The sequence below is a fragment of the Taudactylus pleione genome, unplaced genomic scaffold, assembly GCF_031769625.1.
Source record: "Taudactylus pleione unplaced genomic scaffold, aTauple2 ptg000762l, whole genome shotgun sequence".
NCBI classification, from domain to species: Eukaryota; Metazoa; Chordata; class Amphibia; order Anura; family Myobatrachidae; genus Taudactylus; species Taudactylus pleione.
This window is the reverse complement of record NW_028285164.1, coordinates 3,871,045-3,899,022: the sequence shown is the minus strand read 5'-3', so window position 1 is coordinate 3,899,022 and position 27,978 is coordinate 3,871,045. Positions and strand designations below refer to the sequence as shown.

The 27,978-nt window shown below is 44.1% G+C and overlaps 1 protein-coding gene across 4 annotated transcripts in view; it reads right to left on the bottom strand.

Annotated features, from left to right (window-relative positions):
* LOC148476927 (uncharacterized) overlaps positions 1-27,978 on the bottom strand; it is a 160,754-nt gene that overhangs the window by 57,420 nt on the left and 75,356 nt on the right. For 2 of the 4 annotated variants that reach the window (XM_088457511.1, XM_088457512.1), the window contains exons 15-18: positions 19,476-19,604; positions 16,644-16,785; positions 8,137-8,207; positions 3,234-3,284 (exon numbers count right to left, since the gene is read on the bottom strand). In XM_088457511.1, coding sequence (XP_088313637.1) covers positions 3,234-3,284; positions 8,137-8,207; positions 16,644-16,785; positions 19,476-19,604 — 393 coding nt within the window. The remainder of the gene's footprint in view (positions 1-3,233; positions 3,285-8,136; positions 8,208-16,643; positions 16,786-19,475; positions 19,605-27,978) is intronic. The other 2 variants (XM_088457513.1, XM_088457510.1) reach the window with 1 other exon arrangement.

The window sequence follows — 27,978 nt, the reverse complement described above, 5'->3', positions numbered from 1 at the left end:
TTATTACATTAGCTTAAGTTTTGGTCCCATGTCAGACCTTTATAATGGCACAAAGCACCTCACACACCAACCAAGTGGAGCAGAAGTGGAAGACATAAAAAAAAAACTGACAACAACAGAATTTAGGGAGTCGAACCAAGTCCCATTTCAGATAACTTTGGAGTTCCGAGTCTAACCGGTTCATGTCTCGATTTTGCGATCAGATCGAAGCTAGGATTTAAAATCCAGACTCGGGCTTTGGATTACATGTATTGTAAACAGGTCAGATTTACATGACTTTAGCTGTTTTTTTAAGTATTCCAAAACTGACACTACTAAACTAAAACTGAATCTGAACCCAAAACACAAAAATGAATCCACAGCCAAAACCAAGTATGGGGGTCGGCACCCATCTCTACTAGTGATGAATGTTATTGAGAAACATATGATACTTCTTTCGTGTGCATAACCAGGCCCGACGACAGGGGAAGACAAAGGGGACACGTGTACTGGGCCCCGAGATTGCGAGGGCCCCTCAGGAATCTCAGGAGCCCAGTTAATGTGTCCCCTTTGCCTCAGTAGTATTCATCAGCTCAAGCCGCACAGAGAGTGAGGCAGGCTGCCGGCAGCCAGGAACAATAAGGTTTTTTTTGTCCCTCCTCAGCGCACTTGGGGCCAGATTCAGCTTTGAGAATAGAGTAAGATATAGCACGTAATTGATCATCTTGGTGAAACCATGCTGCACTGCAGGTGGGGAAGATGTAACATGTGCAGAGAGATTTAGATTTGGGAGGGGCGTGTCCAAACTGACATCTAAATTGCAGTATAAGAATAAAGCTGTACAGCATTTGTGGGCTACATGCAAACGCAGCCAGTATTTACCCTACATGCAAAATTAAGGGGTCTATGTACTAAGCAGTGTTATGAGACAGAGTGAAAAGTGATAAGTATGTGATAAGTGCCAGCCAATCAGCTCCCAACTGTCATTTTTCAAACACAGCCTGTGAGATGACAGTTGGGAGCTGATTGGCTGGCACCTTATCACTTACTTAACACTTTTCACTCTGTCACTTATCACTGCTTAGTACATAGACCCCTAAATGTATGTATTTGCAGGAATGAGTATGTTTGACCGCAGGACATCAACCCGATGGTTCAAATCTCAACACCAGCAGCCCGATGCAGAAGATCCCGACGGCGGAGATAAATTAACTAATCCTGACCCTCTCCCCCTAACCCTCCTTTAGGGGTGTCTAAACCTAACCTCCCCCCCTAGTGCCTAACCCTAACCTTCCCCCATTAGTGCCTAAACCTAACCCCCCCTTCCCGCACCCTAGACCTAACCCTCCTGGGGGGTGACTAACCCTAACCTCCCCCCTAGTGCCTAAACCTAACCCTCCCTTCCCCTGGCCTAACCTTAACCCTCCCGGGCGGGGGTGCCTGACCTTAAGTACCCCCGGGGGCTCCCTAAACCTAACCCCCCCATCCCCGGCTACATGGATACTTACCCCTGGCTTTGGACGATCGGTCCGGTGTCCTGTCAGAGATCCGGCATCGGGATTAACATAGGCGTCGGCATTTCGACGTTTATGTTAGATCCCTTACCGGGATTATACTGTTAGTATTGAGACTGACGGCCGTCGGTCTCATAACTACATACCGTATTTGTACCCCTTGCATTGCAGCATGGTGTGTCCTGGTTCACAGTTACATGCTCTTTATTAGGGATGCAGTCAGGAAGCCGAAGGCCGAAATGCTGACGGCCGACTTCCCGACTGTCAAATCCCGACAGGGTACTAATGACAGGCGTCGAAATCCCGGTGCCCGATACCCGGCATACCAAACTAAGGTAAGCCGGGCGCAAACAGCCATGGGGGGAGGGGGGGTTAGGTTTCAGGGCTCCCAGGGGGATTTAGAGTTAGGCACCCCCCTGGGAGGGTTAGGTTTAGGCTAGGGGAAGGGGGGGGTTAGTGTTAGGCACCCCCGGGGGAGGTTAGAGTTAGGCACTCCCCGGGAGACTTACGGTTAGACTGCGGGTATGGGGGGTTAGGTTTAGGCACTTAGAAGGGGGTTAGGGTTAGGCACTGGGGGGGAGGTTAGGATTAGGCACCCCGAAGGGATGGTTAAAGGGGACTAAAAAGGTTAGTTATACTTACCTTTTTAGCTGTCGGGCTCTTCACCCCTGCCGGGCTTCTGCCGATGGGATTTGCGGTCGGCGGTATTACATACTGATTCCCTTTATTACTCTATTCCCAAAGCTGAATCAGGCCCATGGTGTCGTGACGTCACGCCGCTGGGTCGGAGAGGAGCCGGGTCTGAACCGCCAGGCAACAGGAGCAGGCTGCAGGTAAGTGGTGGCTGGGGATAAAAGACACACATCGGGCAGTGGTTGTGGAGGCTGGGGATAAAAGACACGCATCGGGCGGTGGTTGTGGAGGCTGGGGATGCAAGGTTCAGGTGGTGGTTATAGAAGTTGGAGATGAAGTGGCAGGCTGAATGGAGATGAGGAAGACACAGGGATGGAGAGGCACAGGGGCTGGGGTTTTGAGACATTGGGGCTGTGAGACTCTCGGGATGGGCTTGTGCAGCACTGGGGCTGTGGTTGTGAGGCACAGGGGCTGTGAGACACATGGGTTGGGTTTAATGCCGCCATATACGGTGCGATTTAGAAACGTCACGATGTGTTGTACGATCTCCCTTGAAATTCTCTATACAATGTGGTCAAATGGTGAGCAATTGTACATACAATCATACGATACGATGCGTCCTTTACGATTACAAAATGGAGGAGGGGAGTGGCTAGGGATTTTGTAATACCTCGTACATCAGATCGTAGAACCAGGAAAAACAGCATACAATGTGTGTCACAAGGTACACGATAGATCACAATCTTACGGTTTTGCCGTAAGATCTACGATCCAGCTACATGATGGCAGGAACGCGCATCGGCATCGTAAATGTACAGAAGCAACACACAATGTGCACGATTGATCGTTACGATCATTTGAAATTGTCCTCATTGTGCAAAAAAATCGCACCGTGTATGGGCCGCCTAAGGCTGACAGACACATGGGCCAAGGCTGTGAGACATAGTGGCCAACCTGCACGTACTGTACCTACTGGGAGGGGAAGGGGGGCCCAAAATCATGAGTGTCCTGGGCCCCGAGATTTCTGTTGCCAGCCCTGTGCATAACTGATACAATGCAACAAAATAATGGTACATATTTTAGGCCACTAATTTGGCAATCACTTACTGTCAGGGGTTGTAGAGCAGGACATTGCTTGTATGATATCTTTAATATCACCTAGAAAATAATATGATATTTATTACAGAAAATGACGTCATGACAAGAAAAGCATCATATAAAGGGTCATCTAAAGGGCGACAAATTGCATGCAATTGGCCAATTGCGTACTGCGCATGTGTATGCATCACAGTGCGTGCGCGCAAAGTCTCCATTTCGATCGGACTGCCATCGCAGTGAGTACGCAGACCCATATCAGAGTGATTGACAGGAAGCACCGTTTGAAGGTGGTGATGGAGGGTGGTCGGCGAAACGCAGGCGTGCTAGTGCGTTTGAACGTCATTACAGGGGAGTGCATAAATTAGCCACACCGATCGCTTACGCAGCTTGGACTTTCACTGTGTGCGATGAAGTTAGCAATTCCTGAGTAAGGTCAGACCTTGTGCAAGTGTGCTTGAGGGTCTGATGGTACCCAATGTTAACGATGGTTTCGCAGACTTACAAAGTATTACAGATGTGTGTAAGGTAAGGGGGACATCCTTATGTTGTGCTGAGATGGCATAGCGATCACAAACATTAGTATATCTTCACAGTGAGACTGCGTGCGCAATAGTAATCCGTGCTAAATCAGGCCCTGTGTCCTTTAACCTTTTCTTTTTCACTTCCACATTTGTGGACATTCTTATCTGAATTTTTGCAAAAGTATCACCCAATGTTCCACTATATAAGTGCACCACCGCTATAGATATTCTAAAATTTTATATTAAATAATAAAAGTAAATTTGTAATTATGCAATTGTTGGATGAGAGTGTCTCATTAAGGGCCTGATTCAGAGTTGGGAATAGAGAGAGATCTCTCTCTCAACTGATCATCTTGGTGAAACCATGCTGCACTGCAGGTGGGGCAGATTTAAAATGTGCAGAGAGATTTAGATTTGGGAGAGACGTGTCCAAACTGACATCTAAAGTGCAGTGTAATAATAAAGCTGTGCAGTATTTGTGGGCTACATGTAAAAGCAGCCAGTATTTACACTACATGCTCCTGGAGGATGTTTTGGTACCATTCTTTATTCATGGCAATGTTCTTAGGCAAAATTGTGAGTGAGCCCACTCCCTTGGCTGAGAAGCAACCTCACACATGAATGGTCTCAGGATGCTTTTCTGTTGGCATGACACAGGACTGATGGTAGCTGGATTATCAATCCTGATGAGGCTGGATTATCAATGATGAAAAATAATGGACTGAGGCCCTGATTCAGAGCCGGACGCTCTGACAGAGCGCTCGCTCTGAATCAGGGCCGTTCTTGTTTTTTTTTAGAACGGCCTCCTGGCCGCCCGCATAGCTATGGGTGACCACCCACAGCTATAGCGAGTGGCCAGGAAGATGGTCGCGATGGTCAAGACCATCGCGACCATCGGGCTTGCGATGAGACCCTTGTGGTAGTGTCACGTTGCCGCAAGCCCCAGAGAGATTTCGGCTATAACAGAGCCGAAATCTCTCCCACTGACATCACTCGTGATGTCAGTGGGGCCGCCCCCAAACGGAGGCGTTCACATGGGAACGCCTCCATTTGGGCAGCCACTCCCCCGGCCTGCCCACCAAAGGGGGCGTGCTGTCACTCAACATCGACAGCACGCCCCCTTTGGTGCGAGACCCGGAGCGACGGATTGCCCTTCGCTATCCGGATCTCACGCATGCACACGACAGAGCCGTCTCTGTCGTGCGCATGCGCACTGGCCCACCATTGACCCGGTTGCGAGCGCACAGCGCTTGTGACCGGGTCTGAATCAGCCTTTAAGTTCATACAGTTTAATAAAAGTTTTTTCTATTTTTGAAAGAGAGTGCCCTCCTGATTTTGGAATTATTAATGAGCCAGTTTAGTATTATGCTGGCAACTCTAGAGTGAGCACCTCGTTAGTTGTGAACTCTCAAGGGGAGTGCATACTATTTCTCTATGCATACCATAATTAGATATCTTTAAGATTTGCCATGTTATAGTCCTGATGAAAAGGTTTTAGGACCTTGAAATGTCGACATCTCACGGCCTCACCTCCTTATTTTTGTGTGGCCGCCGTGTCACGGTACAGGAAATATATATATATATATATATATATATATATATATAATTCATATTTATTTATTTTAGCACAGTTCTTAAACTTGTATTTTCTTTTTTTGTACATTATTGTTTTTTGGTGAGTTTTCATAACCCCACCATCAAGGTACTGCTGCTTTAATTATACCTTTATAGACACTATATTAAAATATTATCTACTAATGGCATTCACAATATTTGGGCTTATCTAGTTTTAAACGTATATTAGCACCAGAAGTTTGTGTTCTTTCTACTATTACCACAGAAAGATTTCTGTGATATTATCTTTGGGCACTGGTATACTAGTCCTGGGAATCTCATTGTAGCTAATTAACCATGTTGCATATAGATTGACTTAAATTAAATAAGAGGTGAGCAGTTCAGTTTTGCAGAGATCCAAAAACACCTTGGATTTCTGAAATACTTGGGGGTTACCATTGGATCCGAGTGCTGACACAGGTCTTCCTACCAATTTTGGGACTCAATACGAGGCAAAACTTAATTTTTGCAGAAATCTCAGATCTTGCGTTTTTTGGATTGCATATAAGAGCAGTGGCGGCTCCAGAGGTGGAGCTGCAGCACAGTCCAAAATTCAATTAGGTGAGCCACACCAACTTCCACCCCAACTGCTGCCAAACATCACTGGCAGTTGGTGTGGCTCCCCATTTGAATTTTGGACCGCACTGAAGCCCCGCCTCTGGAGCCTCCCCTGTATAAGAGTCTTTCCCTCATGATTAGCCACCATTTCACACAGGAGAGTGTAGGTAGAGAGTATGGGCCATATTTGTGCTGCACTACTACGTATTATACTAATCAGGTGGGGAATGGTGACTGTAGGCATCTTTGTCACTGTGTTGTGTGTTTATTTGTCAGACATGAATAGAACCTGCAAGCTGCATTGCAGTGCAATCAAGCTCTTGTGTATGTTTGTTAGAACAGTGAACTTGCACATGTGTTTCACAAGGATATCTACTATATACCCACTGCTGTGTATATTGTCGTGTATGCGGGCAGAGACATTATGATTAATTTCATGCTCATTTGTCCCCCAAAAAAGTGCTATGACTAATTCTGCTGCACCCCAAATAAGACATATTTTCCTGTTTTAAATCATATTTTTTCTGGAAGTGTGTGTTTCCAAAAGGCAGAGTATATTACTGTACTTACTGGGCATGTTGGTGTCCTTGTCAGCTGCACCAGAAAATAATAATTGCAAAATATATTATTTTTTCTGATGTCTAAAAAAAAATATTTCTAATCTTCTTTCATAAATCAATTTAAATCAGATTTCAAGAGTGTGTAATATATTACTGTACTTACTGGCACCGAAACATAATAACTGCAAAATAGAATTTTTTTTCTCTGGTACCATTACTCTGGGTGTGGTGGTCTCCCTGTTAGCTGCTCCCCAAAATAATTAAAATGGAAAGGAACAGCAACAAACAATCATGACATACACTTCAAGCCATGAAACAGGGACAGTGAGGACATAGAATGCTCTTGGTTTAATACAGTGAGTGCACACTGCCAGCCTGAGATAGGTCATACCCTTAATTAAATTACTGGAAAGGCAGCTTGAGAAGCTGAAGGATCAGGTAAAACAAAGCAATTCCAATAAATATGTTGAACTTGTAGATCAAGTTCTATATTCATTTTACCAAGACCAAAGGGTTTGAAACATCTTGCAATTGGATCAGTACATTGTGGCATCCAAGCTTGAACCTAGGTTTAAGTCCTATGTAATGTCTTCCTTTACAACTGACACAGATCTTAAGAAATACTGAGAGCTCCTTGCAAGCAAGTTCTCAACCCAAGTGGCACATGCCATGATGATGTATCGTGCTTCAGTTTCTGCTGAAAATGCTGTCTACCAGAAAAAACTGACCTTTAACAAGAGATCTACTGTTGATTATGATGAGTCAACTCAGCAAACCAGAGTGCACCATTATGGCATGTGGTCAGGATTAATAGAACATCAATAGAATGGTAGAGAATTACTTTAATGATAATGTACAATTAGCATCTCACACAGTGCCTTTGAATACTGGGAGGAAAAAAAGCTATTTGGAGCTCCTTGTACAAGCTAGCTTGGTGTACTGAAGCTTCTCATCCTCTAGTGTATACTCAGAAAGAGTGTTTAGCACAACTGCAAACCTTGTGAGCAATCAGCGTGGGAAGCTTCTTCCAAAACACTGTTAGCTGCCTTAAGCCCCATTGGTAGCTTGGTTTACCACCAATATGTTTGTTTTTTGGGGCCCAAACAAACCACTCACTTTAGCCACAAATTTGCCAATCTTTTTTGCTGAAGTGCTTGGTTTGTTAAACTGTGCATGTCCTTTTCAAAATAAAACAAAAGGGTGGGTTTCCAAGGACAATTCCACCATGTACCACTTTTCATTATGGGCTTTGACAAGATTGAGAGGTCAATTCATCATACCTTAAATAACATTTTTGTTTTAATGTTTTTTATAAAATTGGAGATTTGTGGTGCCAGCCCCATTCATTTTGCTAGTAATGCAGGAGATATCTCCTGGTTAGTTGTGGTGTTAACCTCCCACTCCTGGCTCCCTCCCCCGCAGCTGCATGCTGCTGCATGATGTATGTATATAAGAAGGAGCATCAATAAATATTCATGATTTTACAGCACCAACTTATTTTGCCAAGTGCCGCTGGCCACGTCTTTGCTACATATCCACAGTGGGGGCTTTCCCAGTGCCAATAAATTATTAAAATTATAACATCCTATGTCCCCTGATGGTGCCCAGTGCTGCAGCTGTTTGGTTGCCCCAGTCAGTACCACCAGAATGTAAACTTACCATTTTGCAGGCAACCCAGATGATCCTTCTTCGGATCCGGTAGCTGCTTGAGTACACGCTGTACATAGGAGCTGGAAGAGAAATAGTATTTCTTTTCCAAAAGCTGTCATTGTAAAAATGACAGCTTCTTGTAAGATATACTTATGGAGAGGAGGAATGATGAATTCCTCCTGTTATTAGGTAGAACTTAATGCAAGTTTTAAACCTAATTATCGTAAAATAATTTTATGATATAATGAATAGACCCCTGTGTGTGTTTGACAGGCACCGTATATTACTGTTCTTTACTGGGGTATTGATGTTCTCTATCTTGCAAGACCATCCATCATCAGCTTCTCATCCAGGTGCATAAGCCCAGTTTATGGAGTAGTATCAACCTCCTTATCATCCTTTATTGTGTGTGTTTGACAGACAGATTTGATTTGATGGAGCCTGTAATTTGCTGGTTGGATTCAGTGTGTTTGTAAACTCACATTTGGATGCTTGTTTTTGAATAGTTTTTTCCATGCCACTAAATACTGTGTATTCCTCCTTTGATCTCTTGTATTGGCCTGAGGCCTGTGATTTGCTGATTGGAGTAGTGTGTTGATAAAGTGGTAATATATGATATGTTTTGACTTTTAGGCTATGTTTTATAGATGTGCTAAAAACTGCCATGTGTTTGTGCCATTGCTCTGCCATTTAGTTTAGCCAACCAGCTCACTGCAGCCTTTGGCCAATATTGGCAGATGGAATTGCGTTTGATTATGTGTGAGATCAGTCGTATTTGGATATAAATGAATAGACCTAGCTGTGAAACTGTGTGATCTGCAAAAACACTGTACAGATCAGTATTACCTGTGCAGTGCTTTCTGTGCACTATTGTGAAAAGAGTTAAAACTAAAAAAAAAAACAGCATCAGACTGTTGAGCTTGTTCTGGCCCCAGAAAAATGCAGGAAAGATGATGTGGGGTTACCCTTTATTTCCAATAATCAGCACTGGCCCCAAATAGCCAGGTAGTAAAGCCACAGCAGAAGTGACACACTGTTTTGGGCCCCCCCTGCGAAAGCATTCTCCGAACTGTTCAGCCCAGCCATGTTTTTCTCAGAAAGTGAGGATTTACCCAAAAAAGGGGTCCCCCTTGGGGAGGATACCCCAGGGCTCTTCCCTGCATCCCTGGTGGCAGTGGACGCAGGAGTTTTGGGTTAAATGTAGTAATAATATTGTGCTTCTCAGTAGAACTACAGGTCTCAGCAAGCCTGCCCTGCAGCACTTGTAGAACCACAGATTGTATAGCTGAGTGAGAATGTGTTTTAATGAGGTTACTGAAGATGCCTGATTGCGTTTGGCCCTGGCTTCTAGTGCATGAAAGAGCAGTAGCAGGACCATAACTCACAAAGAATTACCATGGTCTGAGTCTTTCCTTGCCACTCTGTGTGGTGTATGGCATGTTGGCAATTATATATTTTTCGGCAGTAAATTTTACCTTTATTGTTAGTGGTGATGTTTTCTTTATGATTGTGAATTATTGTTTAGATTTCATGTGCCCTTTCTTAACCCTTTTATCCCCTTGAACAACTTTAGCAGCTGGAGTACTATGACTGTGCGAGCGGGCTGGAGACCATCGTGATAATCGCGACCATCAGCCTTGTGACATGACCCTGGGGCAGGGTCTAGCTTCCGCAAGGCTGAGTGGACTTCCTGCTCTAATAGAGCTGGACATCCACTACTGACATCAATAGTGATGTCAGTTGGACCGCCCAACAAACGCCAGGCGTTCCTAAGGGAACGCCTGCATTTGTGCAGCCACCCCCACTCCTGCCCACAAAACGGGGCGAGCTGTCACTCACCATCGACAGCTGCCCCATTTTGTTGCGAGCCCCAAAGCCACTGAACCTCAGCCGCTCAGCAGGGCATGCGCAGTGCACAATCGGCGCGCCGCTTGTGAGCGCACAGCGCTTGCAAGCGGCTCTGAATGAGACCCTTAATTAGGTCCTACCTTTATCATGTTTTACGTGTAACCAAAAGTCTATTTATAGAATTCTCTAGATTTTGATTGTCATGAGCTTCATTCAGTCTGGCTACAATTTATATAATTTATTTAATTGATATTACTCATATATCATTCATTCTCATGGATTTATTGCTGGACTGCTAGCCTTATATATTGCTATATCTACTGATTAGGTGTTGTTCACATTTTCTATTATAATGTATTGACTTATTTTACATGAATCAGTTCCTGTATGCCATTAATGCTATATGTACACATTTTGTAATTTGTGTGTCATTCTCACAGTGCATCTGATTGTATCATGTTCCCATGGCAATGGTATCTTCACTGACGTGCGTGGCGCCGATGTGCTGATGACGTCATCAATGTGCGCCCCCTCCTCCCGTGCTCGGTCCGGGATCTTGATGGGATGCACACATTCACATGCTGGGTGAGAGTCTATAAGGTAAGATGTTTCTTCCCTTTCTGTATTTCCTTATGACAATCTTTAACGATTGAATCGTTGAACGTATCTTCACGTTTCGGAGTATTTTGTTTAATATGCCCTGAGTGCCGCACTCTTGGAATTTCTATTGTTGCTTATTTGTGGAGGCACCAGGCTAAGTTGTATTAGTATATGAGTGCCAGACCATGTGGCTAATATATATGTATGTATATATATATATATATATATATATATTTATACATATACATATATATATATACACACAGTCACATGCATGCAGACATATAGTGCCATACACAGCAGTGGAAGTCCTGGAGGCAGTGGAGTAACTGACCAGGCAGCAGGACACACAGACCATCTATACTGCTGCCATCAGTTATAGATGGATCTATTTGTGGGGTCCGTCCATAGAGACACTGTCTCCTCTTCAGGTAGTAGCGACTGGTGGCAGTACAATAAAAAAAAAATTGTTTATTGCGAGTTGCAATAAACAAGGCCTCCAGTTGCAATAAACAAGGCAAGGAGGTGCCTCCTATGCAATGTGGCAGTCAGAGGATCCGCAGCATGTAGAGAAGCCGGAAGACACAGCCAGAAGATGCTGGAGGAGGTAAATGGAGCTGGAGGTATGCAGGGGCTGGCTGGAGACACAGAGAGAGAGGGGCTGGCAGGTGACACAATGGGCTAGAGAGACAATTGGTACTGGCTGGAGACAATTGGTACTGGCTGGAGACATGATGGCAGCTGGCTGGAGAGACAGAGGGCAGACTGACAGGAGAGACAGTGGTGGATAGCTGGAGAGACAGAGAAAGGGGGCTAGAAGGTGAGACAGAGAAGGTGGCTGGTAATGGGGGCTGAGTGGAAATACAGAGGGGGGATGTGAGGTTCTGGTTTGCTGTGGGCCCGGGGTGGTGATAGGAGCAGACACTGAAGCAGGTTTAAATGAAAATGTGGAACTTTTAATGAGTGGTTTGGTAGACATGAATATGACAAAAAAAACTAAAGTCCAGGCGTTATGCGCAAATTCAGCCCAGGGCAGTAAATCAGACCAGTTGTCTTGAGAAGATGTCATGAAGATCCTTAGGAAGGTCTCAAGGTCCTGATTAACCCTCTCTGTAGATTTGTTGCTTTGTGGATGATAGGCTGTGGAGAAGTTTAGTTTAATTTGCAGAACAGAACATAGCGCTCTCCAGAATTTTGCCACAAATTGAGCACCACGATCTGAGACTATTTCGGCAGGAAGTCCATGGAGACAAAATATATGTTGGATGAACAAGTGAGCCAAATCAGGAGCTGTCGGCAGCTTCTTTAAAGGTACATAATGGACCATTTTCGAGAATCGGTTTACCACCACCCAGATGATGGTGTAACCCTGAGAATTTGGTAAATCTGTAATGAAATCCATGGAGAGATGTGTCCAAGGACGTGATGGAATAGGCAGGGGTAACAACTCACCAGCTGGGGCCTGACGCGAAGATTTATGCTGAGCACAAGAGGTACATGAAGAAATGAACTCCATCACATCAGACTTCATAGATGGCCACCAGTAGCCCCTTCTTAGAAGTTCCAGAGTCTTCAGAGTACATGAGTGACCTGAAAAATGAGAGGAATGAGCCCAAGTGAGGATCTGCTTCCTTAACTCCAGGGCCACAAAGGTTTTCCCAGTAGGAGGTTGTAATTGTATGCTGGCAAACACTCTTGATTCCAGTACCGGGGCACTATGTATGGTCTCTGAATTGTCACTACAGAGGAGGGCCCTGGAGAGAGCATCTGCTTTCTGGTTTAGAGCTCCAGCTCGGGAAATCAGGGTAAATTGGAATCAGGCGTAGAAGATTGCCCATCGGGCTAGATGGGGGCTCACACACTGGATATTCTTAAGGAAGAGGAGATTCCTATGGTCTGTGAAGATGGTAAAGGGAAATTTGGCTCCTTCCAGCAGGTATCTCCACTCTTTTAATGCCAGCTTAACTGCCAGGAGTTCTTGTTCACCTCTAGCATAGTTTCTTTCGGCGGGCATAAACTTCTTGGAGAAAAAGCCACAAGGGTGGATTCGTTGTCTTCATACCGCTGGGACAGAACTGCTCCCACAGCTTCAGACGATGCATCTACCTCCAACAGGAAGGGCCTATCCAGATCTGGTTGTCTTAGAACCGGAGCTGAAATAAACGCTTGTTTCAGAAGTTGGAAGGCAGTCTCTGCTTCTGGTGACCATAGGGCTGGATTAGCACCTTTATGGGTCAGGACCATAATTGGAGCCATCAAAGAATAAAATCCCTTGATAAAATGCCTGTAGTAGTTGGCGAATCCAAGTAGTCACTGGATGGCTTTCAGGGATTGAGGTCGAGACCAGTCCAAGATTGCTTGCACCTTTTTACTGTCCATTTCTAGACGAGAGCCAGAAATAACGTAGCCAAGGAATGGCACGCTGGATACATCAAAAACTAATTTCTCCAATTTACAATAGAGGTGATTCCTCCTCAGACGGGACAGTACTTCCTTCACATGCTTGTGATGTTCTTCTACCGAAGATGAAAAAATTAATATATCGTCCAAATAGACAACAACTGATACATAAAGTAAGTCCCGGAATATTTCATTAACAAAACCCTGAAAGACAGCAGGGGCATTGCACAATCCGAAAGGCATCACGAGATATTCAAAATCTCCATCTCTGGTATTAAAAGTGGTCTTCCACTCATCACCTGTGCAAATACGAATGAGGTTATAGGCCCCTCTCAGATCTAATTTAGAGAATATGATGGATCCTTTGACTTTATCGAATAGTTCAGTGATTAGCGGAAGCGGATATCGATTCTTGACCATTATGTCGTTGATGCCCCGATAATCAATACAAGGTCTTAGACCACCATCCTTTTGGCCACAAAAAAGAACCCCGCTCTGGCAGGAGAGGTGGAGGGGCTAATAAATCCTTTCTCTAAATGCTCTTGGATGTATTCAGAAATTGCTTTGGTCTCAAGCAAGGAAAGAGGATAGGTGCAGCCCCGGGGTGGCATCTTGTCGGGCAATAAATCAATTGGACAATCCCATTCTCTGTGAGGAGGTAAGATATTAGCCTGTTGCTCAGAAAGACATCGGTGTACTCCTGGTACTCTCTAGGGATAGCTGGAGGAACTAATGAAACTGTTTCCTTACAGGTCGAATCTTGGGAAGACAGGATTTCTGGCAATCAACCCCCCATGAGAAGATTTGCATAGAACACCAGTCTATTTTGGGATTGTGCTGGCGTAACCAGGGTAGTCCTAATATAATTTCTTGGGAGGCCTCGGGTATCACCAGGAATTTCAGAGACTCGGAATGGATTGCTCCAATACGGACTAGTATTGGTTGAGTTACGTGGGTGACGATTCAGTTAGCCAGAGGACGACCATCTATAGCTGTCAGAGAAATCGCATGATTGAGGGATTTGCATGGGATCTGAAATTTGTTAATTAAACTGGAAGTCAAGAAATTTCCGGCTGCTCCCGAATCCAATAGAGCAGAAGCGAGGACAGGTTTAGGCTTGAGATCTAGGGCTAAGATTAATACAAAATATTTAGAGTTTGAGGATGGGCTCATTACTCCTAACTTGCAGTACTCAGCGGCAGTTAGGATCGGGCGTTTCCCAATTTACGGGAACAGGAGGCCACCAGGTGACCCAAATCTCCACAGTATGGGCAGAGGTTTCTCGATATCCTTCTCTGACGTCCCTCTTTGGAGAGATGGGTATGGTTCACCTGCATAGGCTCTTCTTCCATAGGAGGAGGGGATGGACGGGTGGGTAGGGAAGGGGTAGATGACCTTTCTCGGCCGGTTCTGTGCTTTTGAGCCTGACGTTCTCTGAAGCGTAGGTCGATCTTGTTACAGAGTGAAATCATATCATTTAGATCGGTAGGAAGCTCACGGGTGACTAAATCATCCTTTAGTTGGTTAGACAATCCATGCCAGAAGGCTGCAGTAAGGGCTTCCTCATTCCACTTGAGCTCTGATGCTAAAATCTGAAATTGTACGGCATACTAGCTGATGGGACAAATTCCTTGTCTCAGAGTCATAATACCAGATGAAGCTGATACAGTACGTCCGGGCTCATCAAAGATCCTCCTGAATGATGATACAAGGCTGTATAGTTATCCAGCAGAGAATCTGAACGCTACCAGAGTGGGGAAGCCCAATCCAAGGCTGAGCCAGACAACAGAGACACTATGTAGGTCATTTTAGTTATTGCAGTGGGAAAGTTATCAGGCTGTAAGGTGAAATGTATATCGCACTGATTCAGAAACCCCCGGCAGAGTTTAGGAAAATTGCTTTCTGCCTCATTCTGGGACCTGAGGGAAGAGCCAGGACTCAGATTCACTCGGATCAACTAAGTTAGGTTCTTGTAACTATTACCAGCAGTTACAGTTGAATACATTAACCTTGTAGATTTGCTTCTATTTACCTTTTTATATTTGGAGGTAATGAAAAGGGGTGGATTTAAGCAAAGGGACTGACCATACAGTAGTGCAATCTACATCCTGTATCCAAGAGCAAGTGAAGAGGGTGTTACACACACACGTGGTGTAGCCTCATGCTTGGCCAGTTGATGAGACTTTGGTGATAGAATTACTATCCATCTTTTATTAAAGCTGCCAATGATCAGTGGCTTTGACCGATGGATTTAAGTTATTACCGTTGCCATTTTAAAACCATCAGTTGTAGCTGGTGATCGTCAGCTACTGTATGATAAACTGTTGTATAGTAAATCTGTCCCATGTGAACTATGGGAGACAACGGAGGTACCTGCCACCGGGCGCCAGCACTGAAGGGGCATCTCCTCCATCTCCTACAATATATTCACCTCACTTTGGGCTGTAAATATGTGCCCGGAGTGTACCGTCACAGCCGCTCAATACATAGCACCTCTCCCGTCACCTGAGAAGCCACCATAACCATACACTAGTGGAGGGCTCTGTGTCAGACCATCAGCTGCCCCCTCCATCTGTCTATAGCCTGTCCCTGCTAATTGGTGTTGCTGCTCCTCAGCAGCTTCTTATGCCAGTGAGACACATCCGGTGCCCCCCCCTCACCTACAACTCCCCATCCCATAGTCACATATATGGGTGGGGGCACGGAATGATAACTTGCCTCTGGGCATCTGGGATGAACTTATGCCACGGCCCATGCAGGGGTGGATCTAGACTGTTGTATTAGGGGGGGCGAGTTAATGATTAATTATGCCCCCCCTTGTGGCAACCCCCCTCCCCCCGTGACCCCCCCTCACGGCAACCCCCCTCCTCCGATAACCCCCCCTCACAGCATCTCCCCTCCCCCCCCGTGACCCCCCTCGCAGCAACCCCGCCTCCCCCACTTTAATTTCACTTACCTCCGCTGCTCTGGTGATGTTCTCCCTCCGGGCTTTGGTCAGCTGCTCTCCCATCCTGCACTGTGACACCGTCAGCTGTTTAATGCAGCAGCTGACCAGGGTCACAGTGCAGGAGCCGGGAGACCAGCTGACTGGAGGGAGGACATCGCCGGAGCCCCGATCTTTGGTCCCTGGACAGAGGTAAGTTGTTTTTTTGTTTTTTTTAGCAGTGATCAGCGTGTGGTCTGTTTAGACTACACAGCTGATCACAGGGTGTGAGGAGCCGGCTGTGATCGCTTCCTCCCTGGCTCCCGGGTCAGGTAACAGACAGCCTGTCACTGACACATCCCTCTAACTGGGAGACGGGAGCTCCGATCACAGCACAGCCCAGCCATTATCATCTCTCTCCTCTGAACTTAATGATGCAGAGGAGAGAGATGATAATGGTCGGACAAACTGTGCTAGGGGGGGGCGATCGCTCCAATCGCCCCTCCCCTGGATCCGCCACTGGGCCCACGTGATGCTGTTTCATCAAATGGCTAATTTCAGTATGAGGCTACAATAAATATCTAATTTAAATTGATAAGGAACTGAAGTCTGTCTTTTAGTCTGTTCTTTAGTTTGACAAATGTATTTTATATTATGTGTGGTCAGGTTTGTCTATAGTAAGAGACCAGTGACACACTGTTCAACAGATCAGCCGATGCTGGGTAACAAATACAGTAAATTGTACCTTTAGTCAGCTCAGCATTCCAAACTGTATCTTCACTTTTCTCTTCTAAGACTTCTATATATATGTCTGTATCAGTTTCCTTTATCCTGATCTCCGTGTACTGATAAGGGTCTGATAGATGGCGGGAATGAAGCATCAGAGTCTAAGAGATTTGTAATTTATAGTAAGTGTTAAATTGAATTCATCATCTCACAAGCGCATCACTGAGGATAAACTTCCACATTCTCAGGTATTAGTAAAGCATGTCTAGGCCCCAGGAGAAACAGGAGGAGGGTTATGATGTCAGGAACCAGATCAAAGTGGCAGGAGGCAAACAGAGGTGCAGACAAAATCCAGAACAGAGCAAAGGTCAGGGCTGGCGGAGTTCAAGCAAATTAAAAGATCATGTTGTCAGTACACAGATAATAAGAGAATAAAGAACACCCATGTAAAAGCAACACACTATTCTGTAAAAATATGCGCCGACCGTCATATTTTGTTTTTGAATCTGAATTCATCTTTGTGTTTTGGTTTTGGATTCAATTAAAAATCAATAAAACAGCTAAAATGTCCAAATATGAAAAACCAAGTTGGGTTTTTAAATCCGAGTTCTGAACCAGCAACAGATCCGAACCCAGGGTGAGGGACTCAGGACCTCATTCAGAGCCGGTCGCACAGAGCGTGCGGTCGGTCTGAATGAGGGGAGGACCTCTTGAATTTTCAAGACGTCCTCCTTTGCGGTGGTAAGGCTGTGGGTTAACACCCACAGCTCTAACAACCGCCTAAGGTGATGGTCGCGATGGTCAAGACCATCGCGACCATCGGGGCTTACGACGAGACCCTAGGGTAGGGTCTCCCTTGTCGTAAGCCCCGGAGAGCTTCTGGCTCTGTCTGAGCCGGAAGCTCTCCACTGACATCACTAGTGATGTCAGTGGGGCCTCCCCCAAATGGCAGGCGTTCCCATGGGAACGCCCCCGTTTGGGGTGCCACCCCCCTGGCCCGCCTTCCAAACAGGGCGAGCTGCCAACATCGACAGCTCGCCCCCTTTGGATCGAGACCCACTATGACCGGCGCTGTCAGTCGTAGCGGGTCTCACGCATGCGCACGACGGCACCGGCGCCGTCGAGCGCGTGCTCTGTGGGGGGCCATCGACCCGGTCCGAGCGCATCGGCGCTAATGACCGGGTCTAAATGACCCCCTCAGTTCAAACCAGGTTACAAAAGTGAATCAGAACCTTGACTTGTTTCTACTTGGATACTCTCAACCCCTAAATTCAGTTGTGTTTGGATTTCAGAAAGCCAGACTCCCACATATCTATTATGTGGCAATTAGATTGTGTGCATGGATCATGTTACTAAGTGCAACAATTGAGATAAGCGCCCGGCAATTAAAACTTGGCTGCACAGACAAAACTTCTGACCAAGTCCCCATTGGTGGCAGAATGGCCGTGTGTACACCTAAGGAACCATGGAACTGATATTACCCTCACTCTAGGATTGGTTTACAATTAAGACTCCTAGGGGGAGGTTGATGCTGCTACTTTAGATTACATTACTGTTGTCATTTCACCCAGGAGATTTTAGGTCCTTAGGACGCAACCATACACACAATTGTTTTTGAATCCAGTCCCCTTTACTAGGAAGTGTGAGGGTGTCCTTCAGTCCATGTGGCCCAGAGTAAGCAATAATGTCATTCTCAATAAAATAGTTTGATGCTGAATTTTATAAAAATGGAACAACATCGACCATGAAACAATTATTACAAATATACCATTATCCATGGGTATTCATAAAGCATATCAATACCCCAGGGAAACATTGTTTTATTCAACCAATCTTCAACAATTTTCCAAGATAAGCATACATTTAAGTCAAAGGGAAAATCAATTTTAAAACAAGTTTGTCATGTTTATGCCTAAAGGAAATTGGTGCAGGATATATTCAAACTTTTTTTTTCATATTTCGCCACCAATACTCTGCTCAATAACGGGATAGCACATTTTCTGATTGCCACATAATGTGTTGCTTTTACATGGATGAACTTTATTCTGCCTTTGTCTGCCCACTGACAACATGATCCTTTAATTTGATTGTACTCTGCCAGCCCTGACCTCTGCTCTGTTCTGGATTTTGCCTGTGCCTCTGTTTTTCTGCTGCCACTTTGACCTGGTTCCTGACCCTGGTTTATTTGACTTTGCTTTCTGCTCTAGGTTATAATTCTCTGACTTTACACATACTGTAAACTTCAAATATGGATTAAACTACAAGGTTGAAATATGCTGTAAAACTACAGTAAATATAAAGCTAGTTTCTGCTTGTGATATCAATTGGTTGAGACAGGAGTGTGTTTGATTAGTTGACCAGAACTTAGAAAATAGGACGTGAAGTACTAATATCTGAAACATTTTGTTTAGAGCTTCATTAGTCTTAATGGAATCGGTATGAAATACCACTGGATGGGATGTCGGCTGCCAGTATATTGACAGCGGCAACCTGATGTTTCAAATCCCAGCAGGGGAACAATAAGTAATGTTCCCCTGTCCTATTTACCCTCTAACCCTCCTTTCATGCACCCTTATACTAACCCTTCCTACCCCGCACCCCATGCAGTCTAAGAATGATCTCCCCCATTATTTCAAGAGCACCCATATTTAAAAGAAGGAAGTCCCCTATTTAAAATGATTTGTGTGTGCATTGGTTTCCTTCAGACAGAGGTGGATTAATCAATATTTAGGTACAATATAATTGCCACCCCCCACGCACACACACACACACACCTAAAATAAATGTATAAAAAGCATTATATTTCTGTACACAATATTTACAAGAAAAACAGAAGAAATAAAATTGATACCTTGGGGCATACAGTTGCATTTGGAAGTCCCCTGACAAGGTATTTTGTCTTAGTATATATGGGGTCATTGGTCTGAGGAGGTGTGTCAATTCTCTGAAATCCAAATTTTTTCTTCTTTTTGTCAAGGTTCTAAATGAAAACAAATGAAATTGACAGTAGTCAAACAAGATGAACAAATAGGGCATCACTTATAAGGCTCACTTGCTGCAGTACTCCAAGATGTTCTGTTCAATGCACTTGAAGGCACCCCCACATACTGTACTCTGCACTTGCAAGAAGTCCCTGCAATATACTGTAGATGTGCTCCTAGAAAAGCAACTCTCCATCAAAGTTCAATCTCCTACCACTTTAATATAATCCCCTCATTAAAATAAACTTTCCCATTTTTATCCTAGAATATTGGTTGCTTTAGCATCAGTTATGGCTTAAAATTATTTTCAGAGTGATGGGACATCAAGATTCTCTTTATTATAATCTTGATGTCCCTTCATAGTAGACCAGCCAAGGGTCAAAATTCCAAAACACAAAAACCAATCAGGTGCTACTTAAAAATAAATAAATAAAAATAAATCTCTGAAAGCAGCAACACCCAGAGATCCTGTGTGGGCTCCCAAAACTTGCAACCAAGCAAAAAAAAAACAATACCTGAAATTATGTTGCGCTAATCATATCAAAATATACAAATATATAACCTTTTCATGGCAGAGAATAATCAAGACGCCTTTCTTAGATTATTTGATGATTTTATATATTAAAATATATCAGCAAACACATCAATAAAATCCCCTGAGGAAGTTCAAAAAGGATGAAACACGTTGGGACTGGTTCTCCTACACCTCTAAAAAGTGGACTGTTAACTGATAAACCATTTATAAGATAAGCATTAATTTGAATTATATTTGTTTAGTGTACTACTCTATGTCTGTTTGTGTTTGACTTGGAATTAATCCACTATTTACGGAGATTTTTCTTCATTCTTTGGTCTATCTTTTGTGGTTTATGAAGCCGGACGTTTGTTGTTAAACACCAGGAACGCGGAGGAATGACACTTTTATATGCATAATTTATTGCATTATCTGGTACGCAGATTTATGTAAGTCTACTGTTAATTATGTTTATATAAAATATACTACACTATATTACTTTTATGGGCTTGATTTAAGTCCGTTTTAAAGGTCTGTTCAAGCAATATCATCCCTTGGAATAAGTCCTGAATACGTTGTTGCTACGTGCTTCCTGACCGTGATACCTGGACATCAGATAAGCTTTCATTTTATTAATTTTTGGTACGCACAATATTTACCTTTGAGCACAAGTTCATTTATTTTAATTACTACACTATTAGGCGCACGTCTTCAATATATATATAGTCTGCTTGTTGTTCGGCTCTCCGGATAATTTAGATTAACCAGGGTGCCCTCCTAAGTATTCACATATATAGAATTCCTATAGCGTGATATGGCAGCCATTCCAAAATAAGGAAATAAGGCGGCACTCCTGGACTTGGTATCAAAAATTTTTTGTATTCAAGTGATCAAAAACATAGTTATAAGAAGTCGACATTTGAAGGTCCTAAGACCTTTTCATCAGAACTATAACATGGTAATTTTGTTAATTCAAATATGACTGCTGTGAGCCAATCATGTCTTGCGACGTCTTTGCTCCGTCCCCTCGACTGACTTATAAAAGCCAGTGTGAGGCAGCGGCATGGCAGTCTGATGGTGGAGGGGAGCCAGGAATGTTGCATACGAAATTTCAGGGCAAAAAAAAATAAATTATGATTTGGGAGTAATCTAAAGTTCCAACTGTCAGTTTTTTCTGACACTCTCAGTTAGGACCACTTTTCTGCTGTTCTCTATGGGGGATATTTGAGAAGGCATAACTCAGGGTACAGGATGAATTAAGACTTGGGGTTAGTTTTATTAGGTAGCTATTGTTCCAGGGTAGGGCCTTTTGGGGTTCAGGAAAGTTACAGTTTTTAAACTATTACCTCACAAATGTCCTATTCTACAGATAGGGAGCTTCAACTTGTTGTGCAGCCTCAGTAGGTGCCTCCAGCAGGGGGTGTACTCACTGTGGCTTCACCTGGGTGCACCAAGATGGCTGTCCTTTGCAGGTGTTAGCGGCATTTGGAACGGACCTGGCGACGGTGTGTGAATTAGCCTGGCGAAGACCCGGCAGCAGTGTGGGCATCAGCGGCAGTGCGGGCGGCAGCGATGGTGATGCGGGTGGTGATGAGACCCAGCGGTGGTGGGAGAACCTGCAGTGGTGCAGGTGTTGGCGGCGGGCCTGGATCCAAGAGGATCCAGTCCCTGCCAGCCATTCTATAGAGTTCAGCAGTGGAGCCCACTGTTGAAATTCAAAGAAGGCCAATCATGGCTCGTGATGTCATCGCAGGTTTCAGGAGCGCTGCTCGTTTCAAAAATGGCAGCTCAGCACCTTTTTTGAAATTCAAAGATGGACAAAATCGCTTCGCCCCCTCAGCTAGCTTATATACGCAGGTTGGCACCCGCCAGGAGAAGATGCAAAGCCCTGGGATGGCAGCGGCCATGTAAAAGAGCTTAAAGACCCCCAGTTGAAAATGCAGTAAAATGTGTTTTTATTTTAATATTTTCTTTACAGGTGAACTACAGGTGCCAATGGGCCCTAATGCCCTGCATGCTTGTACTTGTGGTTCACCAAGTACCAGCCTTTAGTGGAGGCTTGCTGGGACCTTATTTTTCACCTGCAAAGAAAAAATTAACACACTTACAAAATCAACCCAGCACCCACCACCCAGTGGTGCTGGGTATAATTCATGGCTATCAGCCTAGGCCTGGGGTGACCTGGAGAGAGGGACCCCTTTATTGGGGGTTCCCCACTCCCCAGGGATCCCCAGTCTGGACTGACTTGCGGTCAGGAGTAATGCTTTGGCTGGGGGACCTGATGAGTGGGCTTCCTTGGTTGTGGCATTATCCCCGCTAGAAAGGGTCCAGTGCTGGACAGGGGAATCCTACTAATTTATTTCCAAAACCAGGACTAGATCAGAGTGCTCTATATACAGGGGACCCCTTTGTCTTTTGTCCTTTTAATTTAGACAACCAGGACTGGCTCTGAAAAGCCCGGTCCTGGTTGTGCTAAATACGGGGGACTCCTACGCTCTTTATCCCCTGTATTTTCACAACCAGAACTGACACTGAAAATCATGGGCTGGTTGTGCTTTAGGGGGAGTGGGGGGTGTCACTTCACAGATTCAACCCAGCACCCACCTCTCAAGGGGTGCCAGGGATAGCCCCAGGCTATCAGCCCAGGCCTGGGGTGCCCTGGAAAGGGGGACCCCACTATTGGGCGAATCCCCAGCTTCCCATGGATCCCTGGCCTGGGCTGACTAGTGGTCAGGGTTAATGCTTCGGCTGGGGGACCTGGTGAAAGGGTTCTCCTGGCTGTGGTATTATCCCCCCGCTTGAAAGAGCTGGGTGCTTGTTATGGAAATACAGGGGACCCCTATGCTTTTGTCCCTTGTATTTCCAAAACCAGGACCAGCTTGGATGAGCCCAGTGATGGTTTTGCTAAATAAAGGGGACTCCTACACCTTTTGGACCCTGTATTTTGACAACCAGGACAGCCTCTGAACAGCCCGGTGCTAGTTGTGCTAAATACGGGGGACCCATATACTTTTTGTTCCCTGTATTTTCACAACCAGGACAATCAGTGAAGAGCTCGGGGCTGGTTGTGCTCTGGGTGGGGGCGGGAAGTATTTTTTTTAGTTTACACATATTCAATTTTTAACATACTGTAGATGCATAAATGGATTTCAGTGATACATCCATGCATTTGTGTCTTATTGATTTTATTTTCTAAGATGCATGCCCAGCGCTAGTGAGCCCTCTGTCACCCACAGATGCCCCTGTGCACCACCCCGCTTCTGCCACTGCTCCATACCCCCACTGCTGCCACTGCCCCATGCAACTACAGCCCGCTCCCAAAGCCATTTCTCACTCTGCACCCCCAAAGCACCTCTTCATAGACATGATCTGAATTTTTACAAAACCTACTGAATTTCTGCCACTCAAACTTAAAAAAGCAAAGTAATTCCTATCATTAAGACTGATGCCTTACTGGACGTGTTCCTTGCGCAATACAGATATGGTATACCATAACACCTTGTGGTTAACTGCAAATTCAGCACTCTCACAGAGTGAGATTGCTGTCACTCACAAAATGGTGGAGCTGCTAATTCACAGAATTGTGTGCTCATTGGAATACACAAATGCAGTCTATGCAATGGAGATCTGAGCAGAAGATAGAGCTGTGTAAATGGGATAAGAGTGGGGTGAATGGAGGGAGGAGACAGAGTGGCGGACAGAAAGGCATGGAGTGGAACCAAACCGATGCAGATGGGTGGAAAATAGTGGTGCGGATGGGGGAAGACAGCAGCACAGATGGGGGTGACAGAGTGGCACAGTTTGGGGGGACAGAGTGATGTGGATGTGGGGTACAGAGTGGCATGGACGCAAGAAAACAGAGAGGTGCAGATGGGTAAAGACAGATTTGTGTGGATGAGTGAATACAGATTAGCACAAATGGGAGAACACACAACAGTAGGGATTGGTGAATACAGATTGGTGCGGATGGGGTTAAGACAGAGTAGTGATGGTGGGTGGGTGGCAGAAAGAGTGGCACAGTTGGGGGAGACAGAGATGAAGATGGAGGAAGAAAGAGTGGCACAGATGAGAGGAAGACAGAGCGTAGTGGTTGGGGGAAAGCAGTGGTGCAGATGAAGGAAACAGTGGTATCGGATGCAGGAAGACAGGGCGGTGCTCATGGGGAAAGATAAATTGGTGCTGATGAGGTAATAAAGAACTAGCACAGTTAGGAGACCACACAACAGTAGGGATTGTGGAAAATATAGCAGCATGGGGGCACACATAGTTTACATGCATAGACAGAGTATGATAGTTTTAGAAATTAAGGAGCTGAATGTGTATTCTTAATCAGATGGATGCATGGAGAAGGATGGTGAAAGGAACCCAGTGGGATTGTTGTGGTGAATGATTGGGAAGATTGTGGGCACTCAGTGGGATGTGTGCCACATAACTGCTAAGACCTCAGTTGCATAGACTGCATTTGTGTATTCCAATGAGCACAAAATTCTGTGAATTAGCAGCTCCACCATTTTGTGAGTGACAGCAATCTCACTCTGTGAGAGTGATGAATCTGCAGTTAACCGCAGGGTGTGATGGCATACCATATCTGTATTGTGCAAGGAACACGTCCATTAAGGCATCTGCCTTAATGATTGGAATTTCATTGCTTTTTTAAGTTTGAGAGCAGAAATTCAGTAGGTTTTGTGAAAATTCAGGACATGTCTAAGAATCCTTAATGGGACATGTGAAACCGTAAGGTTTTTTGTCTATGGAATATATATATAATTTTATCGATGTGTTTGCTGATATTTTTTAATATATAAAATTCATCAATTAATCTAAGAAAGACGTCTTGATTATCCTCTGCCATGATAAGGGTATATATTTTTACATTTTCATATTATTAGCGCAACATCATTTCTGGTATTGTTTTTTTTTTCCTTGGTTGCAAAGACCAAAATTGTTACTTTTACCTGCATGAAGTGTTAATAGTTGGCAACCATGCAAAATCAATTACGTAGTCATAGCTCAGACAAAAATACTAGAGTGGATGCCACTAAACATTTTGACCTTAAAGTTCATTTTAATTTTATTTTCTGGCCCAAAATGGTCAAATTTCAAAATCATCGAAATAACTTCATGTAGTATATTAAAAGAAAAGTATGGAAGACACCCACAGTTTGGAACTATTTTTAGGTCAGAAAATTGATCTTAGAAGTAATGTAGTAAAAATGTAAGTGCAGCAAATTTGTAGGATAAGTGGACATGATAAAAAAATTAAAAAAGAGGCTTATAGACTCATGTTCTTATGTTGTCATGAACACATTATTACAATGTATAACCTTTATACATTTTACTGTATATAACTAATAAGATTTATTGTCTTTTCCTGTGCAGGCTGTGAACTGATGACACAATAATCATGAGTGAAGATTCCCCCAGATATACCACCAAGATGAAGCGTACTGAATATGAAAACAAGAATGGTTGTTTCTTTTGTCAAAGCAGTTCAGGTAACCTTTGTCAAGCCTCCACTGATGGAAAACCATAACCAAACGTGTTCCACAACAAAGAAGGAAATTGGGTGACCACAGTTATTCAGAAGTGATGAACAAACTAGATGGTCTCTCATTGGATAATTTTAATTTTGCAGATGCGCAGGCTTGCATCGGTTCAGATTTTCCCGCCAAATTTTGGGTCTCAGATAGAGGCAAAATGTCTTCTTTCATGGACAAACATCATCTTTCATGGACAAAAGTCCATGAAAGCTGATGTTTGTCCATGAAAGAAAGAGGCAAAACATCATCTGAGACCCAAATATTTGTTGGAAAAATCCAAACTTGGTAGGAAAATACGAAACGATCCGAGTCTGCACATCTCTAATTTTAACTCTCTCGAAATTAAGTGGCACAAATCCTGCTATTCTGTGTTTACATTGAGAAAACTGGACAGACTACGGAATAAGTGACAAATAGCCTCTGTACCATCTACCAGCTCAAACATCACAGCTGCAACAAGAGGAAGTTATCAGATAATTATTGACTGGAAGCTCTGTATGTTTTGACAGTCACAGATCTCAAAGAAGAAGCTTCACCATGTAGAAACTATGAGTAAATCCACAAAACTTATATCTGATCCAGTGATGTCTGTTAGACTCTCTAGTGTGTCAGTCACTTGATGGCGGCTGACGGCCTGTGTTATCTAGCCTGTTTAGTGGCATTTGAACAATGCACTAAAGAAGTTAAACCAGATCTGGACAAGTGCATGATGAAGTTATGCTGTGATTTAGATATTGGACTTTCGATAGTTAACATTTATGACATAATGGATGTGTGGTGCAGATACCTGGACATGTGTGCTGAAAAACACATCCCTGTTCGTAAGAGGTATCAGTCCAGAATAAAAACCTTCAATGAACAGGTTAAGAAAATGATCAGCTCAAATGCAGGATATGTCAAACCTCTTTCAAATAGAGCACAAATAATGTACCCTGGCAAAAAGTCTACCTTCATTCTGTTAAAGGCATTAACAAAATGTTAACCCTCAGAATCGGTCTCCACAGAAGATGAAGATGATGGTACTTTTGGATTTAATCAAGGAAATATCTATCAAGAAATGGTACATGAGGCACTGAGAATCAGCAAAGACCTTACAATCAGTCCAGGTTATTGCTGCAATTGCAAGGAATCGCTCAAGAAGTTGTTGTTCAAGTTAAAGTGGATGATCTTCATTAGAGTCGTAACTAAACTTTTTTGGTGCTTTGGACCAGAAAGAACATTGGTGCCCCCCACCCCCCCTAAATAGGGACATAAGACACGTGCCCGAAAAAGTGGTGTGGCCTCATGGGTAAGGGTCATGACAAATCTAATTTGTCCCATATGATGTCCCATATGATGATGAAGGGGTTGTACATGTACCAATGTTATACAGGTTTCAATGCCAAATACAATGTGAATCCAATGGCTGCATTGATGAAATGTGTGTGTTAAATGAAAGAGGATGTGACTGAATGTGCATGGGGAGGTGGCCTGTTGGAGGGGGTGCCTGGAGGTGGCCTGAAGGAGGGGGGGTTTGCCAGGAAGGAGATGCTGAGGATAAAAGAAGAAGAAGCCACAGTACACGTGAGAATGATTATAAACAGAAAATTAACAGGCCGAACCAGCGTCCCCTGCCCTAAAGTGCCCTGTGTCATGGCACATGTCGCACAACCCTAGTTACGGCCCTGATCTTCATGAGTGAATTGAAGAAGACAACAGGATAAAGTAGAGTGTGTGCAGCATTGCTCAAGACGTTGAGTCACCAAAACATATTGGTTTAAGGCTTGCACACCACCAAGCTACACATTCCGATACACTTTTGGATCTCTTCCATGCAGGGAATCACACCATTGGTATTGATATCTCTCAAAGAATGGATATGTTGATAGCTCAAAACATTCTTTAGAAGATTTGTGAGAAATGGCAACGTTTATTTTCGTCATCCTCAATATCATCAAAGAGCAAATGATCCACTGCTCATGTAATAACATTGATGTGCTGGAGGCAACTCTAGATGGAAAAAATATGTTTCACTTTGCACAGATGTTGGCGTGGCAGAGAGGATCAGCACCAGCAAAAAGTGGGGTCTAAGTTCACTTCAAAACATTTGCAAATGTCTACAAAACAACAGTTTCAAGTAGACAGAATGGCAAAAAGAATATTAAAGCAGATAGACGATTGCTTCAACGTCTTTTGAATGAGGTGACTGCAGGTAGAATATTGATCTAATGAAAATTATCCTGAAACATGAACTGTACCCAATCTCACTCTCCTAGTTAAACACTAGAAGATGGATGAATACATCAAATAAAGCAGAATTAATCAGTGTTTTGATAAACA